This window comes from Gekko japonicus, unplaced genomic scaffold, assembly GCF_001447785.1.
Source record: "Gekko japonicus isolate JY-2015 unplaced genomic scaffold, Gekko_japonicus_V1.1 scaffold1357, whole genome shotgun sequence".
In the NCBI taxonomy this organism is placed as follows: domain Eukaryota; kingdom Metazoa; phylum Chordata; class Lepidosauria; order Squamata; family Gekkonidae; genus Gekko; species Gekko japonicus.
Genome location: NW_015162522.1, coordinates 274,651 through 291,554, shown reverse-complemented (window position 1 = coordinate 291,554; position 16,904 = coordinate 274,651). Strand labels below are relative to the sequence as shown.

General features: G+C 40.7%; 1 protein-coding gene across 6 annotated transcripts in view; it reads left to right on the top strand.

The window, feature by feature from the left end:
- Positions 1–16,904, top strand: part of DMD (dystrophin) — a 284,775-nt gene that overhangs the window by 196,695 nt on the left and 71,176 nt on the right. For all 6 annotated transcript variants that reach the window (XM_015406249.1, XM_015406246.1, XM_015406251.1 and 3 more), the window contains 4 exons: positions 993–1,067; positions 8,327–8,528; positions 11,170–11,255; positions 15,337–15,494. In XM_015406249.1, the coding sequence (XP_015261735.1) occupies positions 993–1,067; positions 8,327–8,528; positions 11,170–11,255; positions 15,337–15,494 (521 nt within the window). The remainder of the gene's footprint in view (positions 1–992; positions 1,068–8,326; positions 8,529–11,169; positions 11,256–15,336; positions 15,495–16,904) is intronic.

The following is a 16,904-nucleotide window of genomic DNA, read 5'->3' as shown; positions in this document are numbered from 1 at the left end:
TGGGAATAGACACTATACTGGCATAGATGAAATAACAGTCTGAGGCAGCTTAATATATATGTGTGGGTTTTGACACAACAGTTCCCCCACCCATGCTGCAAAAGAGTTTCTGATTTGACCCAGGAGAACTGAGGTACCACAAGCCCAAGCATATGTAGGTAATTCCCTTGCAAAAGCTTGCCAAATTTATTTTAAATGGGCTTGCCAAGCTTATGTTAAGGCCCATTCTTTTCTTATTTTTTAAGAGGAAGAAATCTTTCAGTAAAGATATTGTCATGACTCTACCCCTTATGCTGCATTTCCTTGACTTGGTTGTGGCTCTCAGCTTCATTATTATACACAGCACCTTCATTATAAACTTCAAAGGGCTCTTTTAGAGCTTGGTTATTATTTAAACTGAAGCGGTTAGCCTCTGAGAAATATGATGCAGCCAACAGTCCCAAACTAGGTGAAAGTGGCACTGGCGTCAGTACTTTATAAAGGGGCATTGTTCTCTGTTGCATTCTGGGACTTGGTTGCCACATGCAAAGCCTGGCAGAAGTCTGTATCTCTCTTTTTAATTTGTTCTATGTCATTTTTCCCTTTTGAGTTGTCTAACAAGCGGCTCAGTTCATTGCATCTGTTAAGCAGAGGAGGAGTAAGTTCCTAATTAGTACATCTAAAAATGATCCCATTTAGTGGCTTCATAATAGCGCCCCATATCCTTCAAAATTAAGATAACTTGAGACCCACTGATTTCAGTGCAGAAGTGATAAGGAAATGTTTAAATATTTCCTTGAATCCAGTGAGCCTAAAAGGTACTTAATGCTGGCTGGATGTGAAGCATGTCCTATGCGACCAGTGTTGCTATCACGAACAATGACCTTTCTATTTCCAATTTAATTCATTATACATTCAGAGCAGGGTTTTTTTCAGTTTATCCTAAGCTTTCCTCTTTACAGCGTATGATGAAATAATAGTTTTCACCCTTTCCCCCCTTATTCATCTTTTAGCTGACCTGAACAATGTAAGATTCTCAGCATACAGAACTGCCATGAAGCTCCGAAGACTTCAGAAAGCCCTCTGTTGTGAGTAATCAAACAATCTTCATTCTTGTGTGTGCATACTTAAAGTGTGGTAAAGTAGAGTTAATTCACTGTTGCTAAGGTCAGCCTGTCCTGCATTTGTTCTACTCATTCATATACAAGTGAGGTGGATTTAAAGGCACTCCAGTGGAGTGAAGTCAAAGGAACACCAGTGGAGTGAAGCTAGTGGAACAGAATTTCTTCACCTCCCCTCCTGCTACCCACTGAGCCTCCCTCATTTTGTTTCTAGGGATCAAGTCTCCTCAAGAACATCATTGACAAAGGTGAGAGTGAGAGGTGGTAAAAATAACCCTCCCAGCCTCCACCAATGGAAGTGCTAAATACTAGGGAGTGCCACTGTTACACACATTCTGTATTTCTGAGCAGTGAGGTTTCAACTACAAGGAGAGGCACATTTGGAGGAGAGAGTACTGGAGAGTGGTGGAGACTCTTAGCATTTGGTATATTTGTAAATATACAGGCAGTGCACAGGTAGAGGCAAAGAGACACTTACAGGGCAGCAGATCCTCTGCCCTTGTATGGCAGGCTGATCCTGTGCTAATGGTGCTTAAGCAAATTCAAAGCAGAGTCTGTCTTATAGAGCCTTATAGGTGGAATCGTGGAGGAGAGGTCTATCAGTGGCTACTAGCCATGGTGACTAAAGGGAACCTCCATGTACAGAGGCAGTCAACCTCTAAATCCCAGTGCCAGGAGTTAACATCAGGGGACGGGCCTCATCCTCTGGGCCATGTTGTTGACCCTCCAGAGCAACTGGTTGGCCTCTGTGTGAGTCAGGATGCTGGACTAGATGGACCACTGGTCTGATCCAGGAGGGCTCTTCTTATGTTCTCTGCCTCTCCAGCATCAGAATTGTCCTTTTTTTACATATAAAGTTCCTCACTCCCTTCAGCTGATAGTAGGTTACCTCCCCCAAATTCTTATGTGCTGCTTGAATAGAGCTAATGAAGCCTATTGAGGGAGATATCTGTCATTGTTAAGACACTGGTAGGCTGTGCTAGTCCACAAACATCAGAGACCAAGCCCACAATGTTACCGCCAATGGTCTGCCTCATTGGGGAAATTAGCTATGCGGCAGCAGAGACCAGAGGGGTACAGGGACTGCACACCAATTGTATGCCGAGGTCTGGTACAGTAGGAAGACTCCAGATTTGAAGAGTAAATTAAATAGGTTTTAGTGAAGATTTCCCATAATTACAAGCACACTAAGCATTCAAAAAGAGCAAGCAATTCAGAACTGTTCATTCACAACAATAGCACAGACCAGAGGCTCTTTTGTCCCTGCCTGCCTGTACATTTGACAGACAAAAGACTAGCCATTTAGTAGAAGATGCCTGAGGTGAGAGCAGAGACTTGCCCATTCTAGTCCTTTTGGACTGAGCTGACATTAGAGAAGGTTGCTTGCATGGAGGATGTTTGGCAGTGCAGCCAGTCTGGAGAATCTTCACTTGGCCTGAGTTTTCCCAGCCAAGATGTGGTTCTCATAGCCGCCCAGCAAAAGCCACTGTTTAAGCCAAGCCTGGCTTTATGAGGCCACTGCTTATGGAGCTTCAGAGGTTGTTTTGGGGTGTCTCTCGGGAAAGACCACCCTAGGTTCAGGGCCCAGGAGGCTGGTAACAGCAACAGTAGAATGTTTGTGAATAAAACCTTTCCTTGAAAGAGCTGTTCATCATTCCTACTCTGAAAAATAAGAAATTTACTCATTCCCATGAAGTTCAAAAATAGTTAATTGTTTATCTTCAAGTACAAGAGATTGGTTTCTACATTTGCAGAAACTGTTTGCTTCCTACAGTGAAGAAGCATTGCCCAGGGGATCTCCTACAAAAAGGCATGAAGGTCTCCTCCTTCTCTGTTCTGTGAGCAGAAATGTTTGCTCCAGCAGAAGGTCCACTGGCAGAACAGGGAGGAGTAGCAGTTTATTCCCCCGCATCACTGCACCCCATGTCCAGTAACATTTTTGTCCATGGAGATCCTGCTGCCAGTATTTGTGTGCATCAGTGTGTTGCTGTGGGAGGGGAAGGTGGCAGAAGATTAGCTCTTCTGTGTAGCTTGTGCTTATCATTTATAAGATCCAACCCACTTGCTTCAGACAATTCTGTAGTTTCTTACATCATCTAATTTTGTTTCCTACTGCCACATAAAAATTATCAAAACAAATCAAATTTCTGGGTTTGAGTTTCCACTCTAAATTAGATCTTAAAAAAAAATAATCCAAAGCAGCTGAAACATATGTAGACTTATATGTGCCTCTTTCTATGCTTGCAATGTCTTCCTTGCGAACTATTGTGCTTCAGTCTTATTTGTGCATATACTTTGGAGGCAATTTAAATACCACAGTTGTTTAGCTGTTTGTTCTGGGGAACAAACAAAGCTGTGCTTTTCTTTCTAGCATTAAAGGTCATGGGGGGGAGGAAACAAAGGTAATCATGCTTTCTGTTTATTTCTGTCCAGGTGGACAGTGTCAAGCAGCTTAAAAATAGAAGGGAAAAAACGGATGCACTGATTACAGCATTCAAGACGTGAAAATTCTTCAGTCTATAAAAATGCTTCTGATGTGTGTGTTAATGCCAGTCCTCTTTCTACTGGTCTTGGAGTCTTTATGACACTTACATAAAGGTTTATTCAAGTGAATGTGTTCTAGTTCTGGATGTTTTAAAAGCACTTGTGCTAAATACCGAAGCACATTCTTCATGCCTGCTTCAAAGGAAGTTGTTTGGGATGACTAGTTAACCATAGTTTGCTCTTTCAAGGAATTGTATTTGCACTCCCTTTGTTCTTTTACAACACTATTTTAAACCAGATGTAATTGTACAGCATTGTTGTTAATAAATTTCATTTAGTGTGGCCAGTTTGGTGTAGTGGTTAGGAATGCAGTCTCTAATCTGGGAGAACCGGGTTTGATTCCCCACTCCTCCACAAGCAGCTGCTGGTGAGACCTTGGGTCAGTTACAAGTTATTTCAGAGCTGTTCTCTCACGGTCAATTCTCGAAAGAACTCTCTCAGCCCCACCTACCTCACAGAGTGTCTGTTGTGGGTAGGGGAAGGGAAAGGAGATTGTAAACTGCTCTGAGACTCCTTCGGGTAGTGAAGGGCGGGGTATAAATCCAATCTCCTCCTCCTTTTACTTCTTCTTCTTTCTTAACATGACATACTACTGCACAAGGAGGGGACAAAATTCTCTGGGATTCCAAATACTATAAAATGGAAGACATTTTGCCTGAGATTAAGCTGCAATATCATCTCTGCTAACTGGAGTTCTGTGCGCCTTGGTGTTTAGTCATGCCGGCCACATGACCACGGAAATGTCTTCGGACAGCGCTGGCTCTTTGGCTTTGAAATGGAGATGAGCACCACAACCCTAGAGTTGGATTTTACTGGGTTTCGAGCAAGGGAACCTTTACCTTTACCTTGAACTGGAGTTTAATACCTGTTGTGTTGTATCCAGACAGCCTTTTCATTCAATATCACCCTATTGCTCTTATTGCAGCCGTCATCCCACATGGTTTTTTATATGCAGGTACCATTTACATGTTGCCATCAGCAGGTAGGGCCTGGAGATCTGCAATTACAATTGATGACAGAGATCAGTTCCACCAGAGAAAAATGACTGTTTTGGCGGATACTCTCTATACTATTATACTAGGATTGTCAGCTGATGGCTAGGACCTGGTGGGAGATGGGGGATGTGCCAGTATCAGTCAAGAAAGCGAGGTCTAGCAGTCCAAGGTTGTATATAGGAGCAACCATAGAGTATGCAGGAGCAACCATTGCAGGAAAACCATAGAGTTTCCAGTAATTCTTAGAGTGATTTTCGACAGAATTTCCAGCAATTCTTGTTTCAGTTGTTTTTGTCTCAGCCTAATGCAGCCTGAGCTACTTGAAAGACAGGCAGGGTATAAATACTGCCCATAAATCACATGGATAGCTTTACTGCTGTGTATATACATGTGCTTGGAAAGCTGCAGCTGATTAACAGTTAAATAGAAAGGTACTCACAATAAAGAAGATGTGTATACACTTAGCATGCAGTGACTCACAACCAGTTTACATTTTCCTATACTACATTATCATGAAAACATTGTATTTGAAAAAGATTCTTCTAGAATAGCAATCTCTTGTGCATTCTATATTCCTGTTTTTCTCTTCCTTTTTTTTTTTTTTACAAAGAATAAATAAGATAGTAGGATAGGTGAAATGTAAAAGTTTCCCATGAGCTAGAATGTTAGTTATTGTTTGTTTAGAGGTTTTCTGGTTTTTTAAAATCTGTTTTTTTAAAATTCTGTTTTCAGTCTGTTATTTTCCCCCACCCACATCACTTACTAGGGTTCTATTTATTATTTTATTACCTTATTATTTTAGTTGAAATATGTATTTTTTAAAAAAAAACATGGAATGTGTTGCATTTTATAAAAGTTGTAAGCTGCTTTGGGGACTCTGAGAAAAAAATTGTTTCAACTGATCCCACACTTTCAACCCATGCTGGTTTACAAAGTAGCTTTTAATCATAAAAAACATAAAAATAGAATGTAAACTAATGAATTTAAAGTGATTAAGAGCCAAGCAACAATAAAAATAACATCCTGCAATCACACATGCATAGGAGAAAAGATATCTGCGCTGTCATTTAAAAGCCTGAGTGCAAAAGAATGTTTTAGCCTATAGCGAAAGTCAAGGAAACAGCTGCAATACCATTGTATTAAAACGTTTCCATAGACAAATGTTATCAAACAAGAAGAGAAAAAGGAAGAAACAGCACTATAGACATAGCAATGGCCTGGATCTGATTAGGAAACGAAGGCACAAAAAATGAAAATACTTTTAATTGTTGGAGATAATGGCCATGACCTAAGATTCCTCTGCGTGGTTGTAATGGAATCCTATATGTAGCTGGAACTTTATGTAGCCTTATGGAGATGGTCAATAAACATACAAAGGGACACATCTGGCCCACTGGCTCCCTCTTTGACCCTCATATGTTCAAAGGCCTGTTTACATTTATTCTTTTCCACAGTCTGTACTGTATCCTTACGTTTGTAGTGTGTTGACTATACATCAGGTGGCTACATGTGTTTGTAAGCACAGAAATAGATTGTTGTGCAAGTAGACCCTTGAATGTGCAGTACACAGGGCCCCTGAGCCTTTTACCCACTCGAAGCAGTCCTTTGAACCCAAGATGACAATATGCTGTCCGGAGTTAGGGTTGCCAAGTGGAACTTACCTTGGCGGCGGGGGACTCCCGGGTGGATCCCGGAGCACGCGCACACCCCACACACACGTCACCAGGAAGTGACGTTATGGTGCCGGGCACATTGGGGGCGGAGCCACAACCATACAAGGGAAAACCATAGAGTTTTTCCTTGTATGGCCGTGGCCCCGCCCCAGCATGCCCGGCGTGCCTGCATCCGGGTGACGTGCATGTCGGGGAGGAGTTCCCCCCGGGGCCCAATCTAGCGGTGCCAGGGAACGGGCCTCTGGGGTGGGTTTTCCCCGCCCCCCGGGGGGACTTGGGATCCCTATCTGGAATCCACCTGTGCTCTCCTGGACTTATCTAAGAGGTGTTGGGGTGTGCCTCATCCTGGGTGGTGGGGCAACAAGGATCCACTTCTTATGAGGGACTCCTTAAGAGAGTGTGGTTTTGTGACAAGCATGGAGTCAGCAGAAACACCTGCCCCCACCTTCATCCCAAAGAGGCTGCTGCCACACAGCTGGCAAAAGGAGGAAAATAAGAGGCATGACTACCTCTGTTGAGGTCAGCCTGGGTCTCATTGCCCTGGGAGAGGGGTAGAGATTTTCCTATTAGCAAGAGCAGGGCTCTCCCTTGCATGTGGGAGGTAGTTTCTCAAGTGATGTTGCTTGCTGCAGTGAGTCAGGGACCAGCTCTGGGTGTACACCATTACAGGGTAGAACTCTTAAATGCAGCTCAGGCAGACACAGGAGGAGGTGCCTGGCTGGTCTCTGACAGCTAAGTGATACGAGCCAGGACAAGAGCCCAAAACAGAGTAAATGGGGGTTACTGAAACTCTTCCCTCAAGCTTGCTGTTCCTGGACTTGGGAGGCTTCTCCCAGAAGAGTGGGATGCTGGAGGGTGCTGCAACACCAAAGGGGGACCCCTGGCTCATCATCTCCTCATGATGCATGGGACTGATATAATTTTCACTGTTATGTATTTTATAGCCAGTTAGGCTAAAAGCTCATTAGTTGCTCCAGTGCTTTAAGAGCTATAGCAGTGAGAAGACAGCTTATGTGGGTCCTTTTAGATTTTGGCTTTTGTTGTTGAAAGCCTAATTTTCTTCTGTTACAGTGAACTGGTCTATATATGCAAATGCATTACGTTAAATAATTTTAATTGATTTTATCAAATCAATTCAACCCATGATGAGATTTGCTTACTTATAAAAACATAGATGTGTAGCTACTTGAGACATTTCAAATGTTTGGAGAGGAAGCAAGTTAAAGACATTCTGACCTCTATGTCCAGAAAAGTGGCTGAAATAATGTGCTTCCACTGCTGAATAATGCGTACACCTATCTTATATAGATTTCTAACTGGCCAACTAAACCAAATTGTATAATACTTTACAGCACATGTTCTGTAAAAGAGTACAGAATACTCCCAGGATACATTTGCTTTATGAGTTATTCAATAATTCTGTAAAGTGAAGCATCTTTTCACACTTTATTTATTTATTTTTTATTTATAAATTCAATTTATAGCCCGCCCTCCCCGCAACTTTCTACTTCATTAATTGATAGATTACTGCTATTTCATAAAGTTTAAAAACAAAACCATTAGACACTTTAAAGGCACTGCCTCATTGTTATAAAAAGCTTTTTCAAAAGAGAATGGCCCCTGGCTATCTGTAGGTGCATATATAATTAGGCTGCCACCCAATCCTTGAGGGGTTCATTTAATTACCATTGATTCATTGTCTGTAGAGCTGAAAACTCACCCTTAAGCTCCATGTTAAAAGTATCGTACTGCATTTCTAATAAATAGATATTAGAGAAAGCATCCTTCCATGATCCTGGGGGATACAGCTAACTGTTCTTACAGTAATGACATTTTATGTCACCAAATTAAATTTTATCTATATAAAGCAAATACATTAAACAGCAGGAAATACTAAAAATGAAATAAGAAAAATGAATGTTCAAGCAAATATGTCACTCTTTCAGCTGTTTCCTGATTTGCCACACACTGATGATGTTTCTGATTTGTACTGTTACTTTTATTATTCATACAGTGGATCTTCTGAGTTTGTCTGCCGCATGTGATGCCTTGGACCAGCACAACCTCAAACAGAATGACCAGCCGATGGATATACTGCAGATTATTAACTGCTTGACTACCATTTATGATCGACTGGAACAAGAGCACAATAACCTGGTCAACGTCCCTCTCTGCGTAGATATGTGCCTCAACTGGCTTTTGAATGTTTATGACACGTATGTGTGGGTAGACTTCAGTGGTGGTTGATTATAATGAGCTTTTGTCCTTGCTGTAAAATGAATGGCTCAGAGCTGGAAAGCTGGTGGTCAAAGTGCAAGTTTAATACAGCTAATGGCCTAAAGGCTGCACTTAGCTGAATCAATGGAACCCTTGGTTAGTCCTGGTTCTTAGAGTTATGAAATGTTAAGGGGTAAAATGGCACAGTTTTAAATAGAATTTAACCGGGGGGAAACGGAGTCATTTTCTGAAGTTCTGTCTAATTTATTAAATAATTACTCTGTTAGACACTCATAAATTTTCTTGTATGTATCTGTTGCCCTGATTTAGGCTATCACTCCAGCAACAGGGTTTACCATGTGATTAAAATTGCCTGTTTTGGATGGGGAACTGTTTTCCATATAGAGCTGGGCAAATGAAATATTGTGGCTTCAGTTTAAAGAGCAGAATAACTCATTTTAGTTCAATCAAAGGGAAAAAATACTCAAAGACATGGTTTATATCTCTGGATTACTTCCAGTCCCCAAGAATGTTTCATCAAATTTTAATCAACATAATTACACCCAATTAAATTTTGGATAGGGAATTGCTGATGTCTGTAGTGGTATCTTCTCCCAGAGTTACAAAAAACAGCAAAATGTTTGTTCCTTGTCATAATCAGTCTCAGTCCTAGTGTACTGTGTTATCAGTGTTTAGAAATATTTTGGGCTAATGCTTTATCTTAACTAGGAATACTAGGCATGGCCTGGCAAGCAGCAGGAGACCTGGAGGGAGGGGACACAGTAGGTGTCTGTCAGTGGTGGCATGATGTCATTTCCAGGGAAAAACTGGAAGCAGGGTTGCCAGCTCCAGGTTGGGAAATACTTGGAGATTTAGGTGTGGAGCCTGAGAAGGAAGCTTTGTAGAGGGAAGGGACTTCAATCAGGTATAATGCCATAGAGTCCGTCTTCTGAAGTGGTGAATTTCTCCAGGTGAATTTATTTCTGACTCCTGAAGATCAGTTTTAATAGTGGGAGATCTACAGCCACCACCTGAATGTTGATGGGCCTAATTGGAAGTGATATCACACCTCTCTAGAAATCACCAGAAACTTTATGGTAGAACTATAGGGTTCCCAGAGATTCCTAGAGAGTGGGCCTGGTAACCCTGATCTTAACTGGGGGGGGGGGAGAAAATCAATATAAACAAAACACCAACTTTGGATATTACCTGCTATATGATAGGCACTATAAAGCAAAAAGGTGATGATGAGCCACAGCAGTTTGTATAGTAATTTTATATAACAATAATTTTTCCCTCTTTCAGATAATAACATTGAAAGGCTGCTCTGACCTGGATAGACTGATCTCAAAACCTAAGCAGGGCCTGCCTTGGCTAGTATTTGGAAGGTTGACCTACAAGGAATACTAGGGTCATGATGCAGAGGAAGGCAATGGCAAACCACCTCTGAAACATCTCTTGCTTTAAAAACAAGTCTAGTTCACCACCTAGTGGTGCATAACGCTAAAGAGCTAGAACTTCTGGCTGCCAGACAATCTTACGATCTCCTGGCATTCTACACACAATGCCATATGATAATTATTAATTTTTAAAGGCTACGTGCACTAGTCTCACAGCAGTTGCAGTTCATAAATAGGGATGAGCATGAACTGGAAAATGGGGTTTAATGTAGCTTGGTGGTTCATGGCCAAACCACAAACCAAAACACAAATCAAATCCAGAGGTTCATTCACGAACTGAACTGATTTGTGGTTTGTGACCTCACAAACCCCATTGAAAAGGACCGCAGTCCCTTTAAATGGAGTTTGCAGAAAGCCTGAAAAACAGCTGAATGGCAGGGAGCAGCCTGCTCCCAGCTGCTCAGCTGTTTTGAGCTGTCTTGTGCACTGCCTTTAACTTTTAAAGGGAGTGTACAAGAAAGCTTGAAAAACAGATGAGCAGTGGAGAGCACAAGACAGCCCGAAACAGCCGAGTGCTGGGGAGCAGGCTGCTCCCCACTGCTCAGCTGTTTTTGTGACTTTCACAAGGAACAGAAAGCAGAGATTTAAAGGGATTTGGAGTCCCTTTAAACCTCTGCTTTCTGCTCTATCCATGAACCACCACTAACTGCTTTAAAAGTTCATGGATCTTCAGTTCACCAACCAAGAGCTTCTTGGTTCGATTTGTGCACATGCCTATTTGTAAAGTACTTTAAAGTCTCTATTTGAGACCAAATAAGCAACATAGTAGATCTTTAGAAGACATTACTGAACCTCATAGTATATAATAAACTTAATACTAGAAATTTAGATTTTGTAGGATGAAAACTTCTAGAAACTGCCATTAAACTTTGGGAGACACAAATAAATTACATGACTTGTACAGAAAAACAACATTTCTCATTTGTTATTAACATGCTTACTACAAAACTTTTATAATTAAAGTTCTAAAGCTTTACTTGTACCAGATTCTAGCATTATCTTATTGTACTTTCTAGATATCTCATCGACATTATGTTCCTGGATTGTGTTTCAGGGGGGGAAATCCCTCCTCATTGCTTTGTGCTTTTTAGAACTCTGCAGGTCTGTTGTTTCAGTTAGAAGCAGTGAATATGAATTGTGTATTGATTGTATCCCCCCTCCCTTTTATTGATATCGATAGGGGTCGAACAGGAAAGATCCGTGTCTTGTCCTTCAAAACTGGTGTAATTTCTCTGTGTAAAGCACATTTGGAAGATAAGTACAGATGTAAGTAATGATTTTTGTATTTTTAGCTTTAATTTTTTCCCTGCTATATACTACATAAATACAGAATTTAGACACAGAAATGGTTTAGTTTTTCACTGTTAATTTATTTTGAAGCTTCCCTTCTTCCCTTTTTTTAAGCTAATAAGATCGCCAAATATCAGATAATTTTTACCCTGGCATGCTTTAATGCTCTAGCTTCAGCCCTTCTGGAAGGCAGATACCATTGTGTCCCACTCCCTCAGTGGCTTTGCCCATGTCATACAGGGAAAGCAGAGTTTATTGAACTTGTTGCATTGCTCATTCTACAGTGACATCCGACATCAGTATACTGCTCCAATTCTCTAAACTATACCTGGCAGATTTGAACAACTTTATGTCTCCCTCCTCCTTGCTGACTCCACCCAGGAGATAACTTACAAAATTGCCAAATTTTGCCTACGGATATGTGGGATATACAAATGGCTGATTGGGTCCCAGTAATTTTGTATATCTGTTTGAGGAGGGTATTACTTTCTTTGTCCCCCGTCTTAATTTGTGTTCACTGTTTTGTGCTTTGTTACCACCAATGGCCTGCCTTGTTGTTTGGGGAAATTAGCTATGCGGCAGGGGAGACCAGAGGGGTACAGGGACTGCATACCAATTGTATACCAAGGTCTATACTCCAGATTTTAAGAGTAAATTAAATAGATTTTATTAAAGAATTTCCCTAATTACAAGCATATTAAGGATTCAAAAAGAGCAAGCAATACAGAACTAAGAAAGCAGAGGTGATTGATAGTGAATAGAGGGGTCAGTTACAGGGTGATGACCTGTCCAGACATGCAGAAAAGTCCATGGAGAAGGAATTGTGACCCAAACAAAAATTTTGGGGTGAACTGCCAGTTGGCATCAGGGCAGAGGCACACACTCTGAGGCCATGTGCCTTGACGGATATAAACATTGGAAAACAATGCTGACCAATACGAGATCTTGAGGGGCTTGTCTCAGGTGAAGGCAAAAGATTACCTGGGCCAATCATGGGTCCCAGGGGGTGTGGCATCAGGAGGGGCCATACCTAGGTGTGACTGATGAGGCTCCAGAGGGGCAGAGTCTGGATTAACAATAGCGGTGATAGGATTAGCCAGGTGTTGGGTGGCTAATTGAATGGGTTTTTTGATCATTAATGGTCCACTCAAGGCAGTTTGAAAAGGTTCTCAGGTTTACACAAAAGGTGGGGGATGGGTCCCTGATTAGCAGCAGGAAGGATCGCTAAACATTTGAGTATATGATTGGTTTCTCTCTGTATCCTGAGGAAAGAAGCAGGAAATACAGTTATGAAGACAAAGGATTATTCACATAGGTATGGGAATCACAAAAGGGACTATGTGCAGAGTTGGAGACAGAAGGGCTATGTGCTAGGTTGCAACTGAATAGCCTTAGAAATGCAGATACCTTGTAAAAATCACCTTATGCATACCTTTGCTGGAGAAGACTGGAGATTTGCTCTGAGGGCTGCCTTATGCCACCTGAGAATGGAGAGCCTTTTCCCAGAGCTCTGGCTTGCTCTGTATTTCAGAGCTAGGAATGCCTTCCTTGGCCTGAGTGTGTGGATCTCTGGCTCAGGCTAAAAAGTGGGGTGCTTCTGCTGTTGGGGCTACCCTAGAGTAAGGCAGCGCCTCTGGGCTACAGCTTGTCGCATTGCATGTGTTTTTCCTTCTATTATTTGCTGATTCTCAGAGCTGATCTTGTACTGAAATAAAGTTTTATTTGGATTTGGAAGCTAATAATAAATAGGTTACCATTTCGAAATAATCTTTATACTGCGTGATGATTTCTATGAAAATTAATTGTGGTTATTCCCCATTATTTTGAGGTCCATCTTCTTAAACCTACACTTGGAAAGATCTGCTAAGATCAAGACGAAACTATAATCAAATACTGGATGTACACAAAGGCCACTTTTAATATGCAAACAACATGAGAACATGTCTTTTCTAAACATAATTCCATATACCTTCTTCAATTATTTGTAAGGTGATTTTTTAAAACCTAGGGACAGTTGACTGGATTCCTTTTGCCATGTCACAAACTGCTTTTTGAAACTCTCCTTTGTTTCAGAAGTGGTTTGCTATGTGGCATGGTAGACGAACTATTTCAGCAAGACAAGCCTCAAACCCCTAGAACTAGTTATAGAGTTCTTTGGATCCAAACCATGCTTTTTTATTTAACCTTCCCTGAATCTTCAGAGATGGGGAAATTGCAAAGACAATGTTTGAAATAATTGTTGGCCTCCAAAAATGGCCTCTATGGAGGGAAATCTGTATATTTAAAGTAATGCTAACCTCACATTTCTTTTTCTTAGTAACTATGTGATAGCTCTGCTAAAAATCAGTTTTTTCAGAAAAGTGTCTCAATGAAGGTTATAAAAATAGAAGAAAAAATATGTATCTATACTCAGTTAACAGTTGACCCACCAGAGAACCAATGGGATTTCTCAGAAGAGGTTCTCAACAGGTTTACCTTTTACAAAGCTGCTTCCTTTGCATTTTCTGTCTTTTGTGAAGTTCATGTGGTGGCTATTCCTAAAAAAGAGAGGTGGACGGTATATGATAACTCCCTGAATATTCCATTTAGCTCAATAGCCTGATCATTCTACTGCCAAGAAATTCTCCAGTAGGTTTGCTACCAGTGTTCCCTCTAAGCTGAGTTATTGTGAGCTGGCTCACAGTTTTTTAGCCTCCAGCTCACACATTTTTGTCTTCACTTAGGAAGGATGGCTCCAGAGCAAACTGATTTATGCAGCAGCCAAATCGCTCACTCACAACTTTAATGCCGGCAGCTCACAACAGTAGAATTTTTACTCCACAGCTTAGAGGGAGCATTGGTTGCTACATCTGGGTTAGGAAATTCCTGCAGATTTGGGTTTGGAGGATGGAGAGGACGGTGTTTGGGGAGAGAGCTCAGCAGCATTGGGATGCCATAGAGTTCACCCTCCTGCCATAGTCAAGGCTGCCATAGTCTCCAGGGGAACTGATCTCTGTAGTCTGGAGATCAGTTGTAACTCTGGGACATCGCCAGGCTCCACCTGGAGGCTGGCAAGCTGACTCTCTAGCAATAGGATCCGTCTCCTAGATGATGTATACTGAGCTTAGACTTGTCAAGGTATTTGATATCTTTCACCAACTAATTAAATGGAGGCAAAATAAAATCAGATATTAAAACTGTACTAGAAAAAACATTTACAAGGCTGGTTCTTCTTTATAATTGCACCCTAACTGCAAAATAAAATATTAAAGAGGCTTCAGGAATAAAAGTCAATTTTTGCTGAAACCTTTGAAAAACCTTTGAAAAATAAGCTAGATTTATTCAGGTCATGTATTGGTAACTGCAGTAGGGGCAAATAAATATTTCAGTTGATCATAACCTGATTTCTTCTTCCTATTGCAGATTTTAACATATACGGAAAATATGTGCAGTGTAACTAATTCATGGCAAATTAAATTGTACTTGTAATACAATGATTATTGCATCCCTCTGTGAATTTCTGTTTGATGGTATTACTAAAACAAGTCATCATTTTAAATGCAACTCCATATTGGGGGGTTAAGTTCAGTGGGTTATTAACATTCCCAGGAGACAACACAGTCTGAACCAGAGAACTGTATGTCTTTCTTTTGAATATACTATTGGATTCCATATGTTATAAAATACCTACTTTAGAAAAAATGTTTAGTTTTCCAAGCAACCTTTGAGTTAAAACGTAGGATGTCTAGCTTGCATGTATATATGATTTTGGCAAATTTTCGTGGTAGCAAATTTGCTTCTAAAAGAGGTATAATAAAGGCTAAAGCATACCTTCATTTGCAGTTTTTTCACTTAATAAATGCTGTACAATAAATATTTCAGAATGATCTAACAGAGCTATTACAAGCTATCCCCCAAATGCTTGACAAATTGTATCCAATGTAATTAAAAAAGAATATAACCAAAATGAGATTTTATTATTTCTCATTTTTATCTATAAAAATAAATTTGTTCTGAAATACAGTTGGTAGTTACCATTGTTTAATGACTTCTTACTACTTGGTATTCATGCCTTTAGATCTGTTCAAGCAAGTAGCCAGTCCCACTGGATTCTGTGATCAGCGTCGGCTGGGCCTCCTCCTGCATGATTCAATCCAGATCCCCCGCCAGCTGGGTGAAGTTGCCTCTTTTGGTGGCAGTAACATTGAACCCAGTGTTAGGAGCTGTTTCCAGTTTGTAAGTATACTGTTACTTTTTGCTATTTATAAAATTCCAGATTGTGCTTAAACACGTACACTTTCAATGAAGAAGGAGAAAAGTTAGTATTATTTGTTATAGTATTTCTGTAGACTGTCAAAATATTTTCTTGACACAGTAGTTGTAATATGGCAGTCTCTTCAACTTTACATTACCAGTCGTCATAGATACCCACCTAATTAAATGAGAAATGAATTTAGTGGACAAGCTGAAACAGGAGAGCCAGTGTAGTATCATGGCTATATCCAGAGCCCAGGATTTGAATTTTTGTTTGGAATATGAAACTCAGTGGTTGCTCTTAGGCCAGTTGCTCTTTGTTAACCTGATCTACATCACTGGGTTGTTGTGAGGATAAAATGGGGAGGGGAAAACCCTGTGTCATTTGGAGCTCCTTGGAGGAAGAGCAGGATAAAATTGCAGCAGATAGCTATGGATCTCTTTTCTGACATTTTATTTTTGGGTTTTCAACCCAAGGGGCTTTACTGGTGAGTTATGAGAAAAACAACAGACCATTTAAAACAGATATTATAAAACAACCAAAAAGGAGTTTTTGCATAGCAGGAAAAAACTGAAATTGTGTCCCAAAAGACTTGCAGAATAAAGAAAGAATTGGCTTGTTTTGTAGAAGTTACCAAACTAAGACTGTGTAAACTAACACGGTATACTGAGAAAAGCTGTGCTGGTTGATGGCAATTACCCTGACAGAGTGAGGCTACACCCAAAGATCTCAAAACAGTGTACCTGAAGAAATCCTGCCCCAGGTCCTTAACAGTACAATTCGAAGCGGAGTTGCATCTTTTTATGTCCATTGAAGTCAAATGGCTTAAAAGTACATAACCCTGTTTAGGACTGCACTGTAAGGTTCTTAAAGCTTAGTTTTAGAGCCTTCCTTTTGGCCTGGAAAGTAATGAGCAGACAATGTTGTATCTGAATTGCCTTCAAGAACAGCCCCATGTAGATAGATAAAGATAGGTAGCTGTGTTAGTCTGTTAGCAGTAGAAAAGAGAAAGAGTCCAGTAGCATCTTAAAGACTAAAAAAATATGTGGCCGGGTATGAGCTTTTGTGAGTCACTGCTCACTTCTTCAGATACAGCTAGAAAGTGGAGTGATTTCAGATGTAGACAAATGACAATAGCAGATAAATGACAATAGCAGGCATGACTGGACTTAGGCGTGAGATATGCAGAGGGGTAATAGGCATGGAGAAATCAGCACTGGTAATGAGACAGAAAACCTAGGACTCATTTAAGTCCAGTTGGATGCATTGTCTTGAGCTTCATTATCCGTTGCAATTCAGCAACTTTCCAATAAATAGGACAGATTGATTCCCATTCTAGCTGTAACTGAAGCTCATACCCTGCCACATATTTTGTTAGTCTTCAAAGTGCT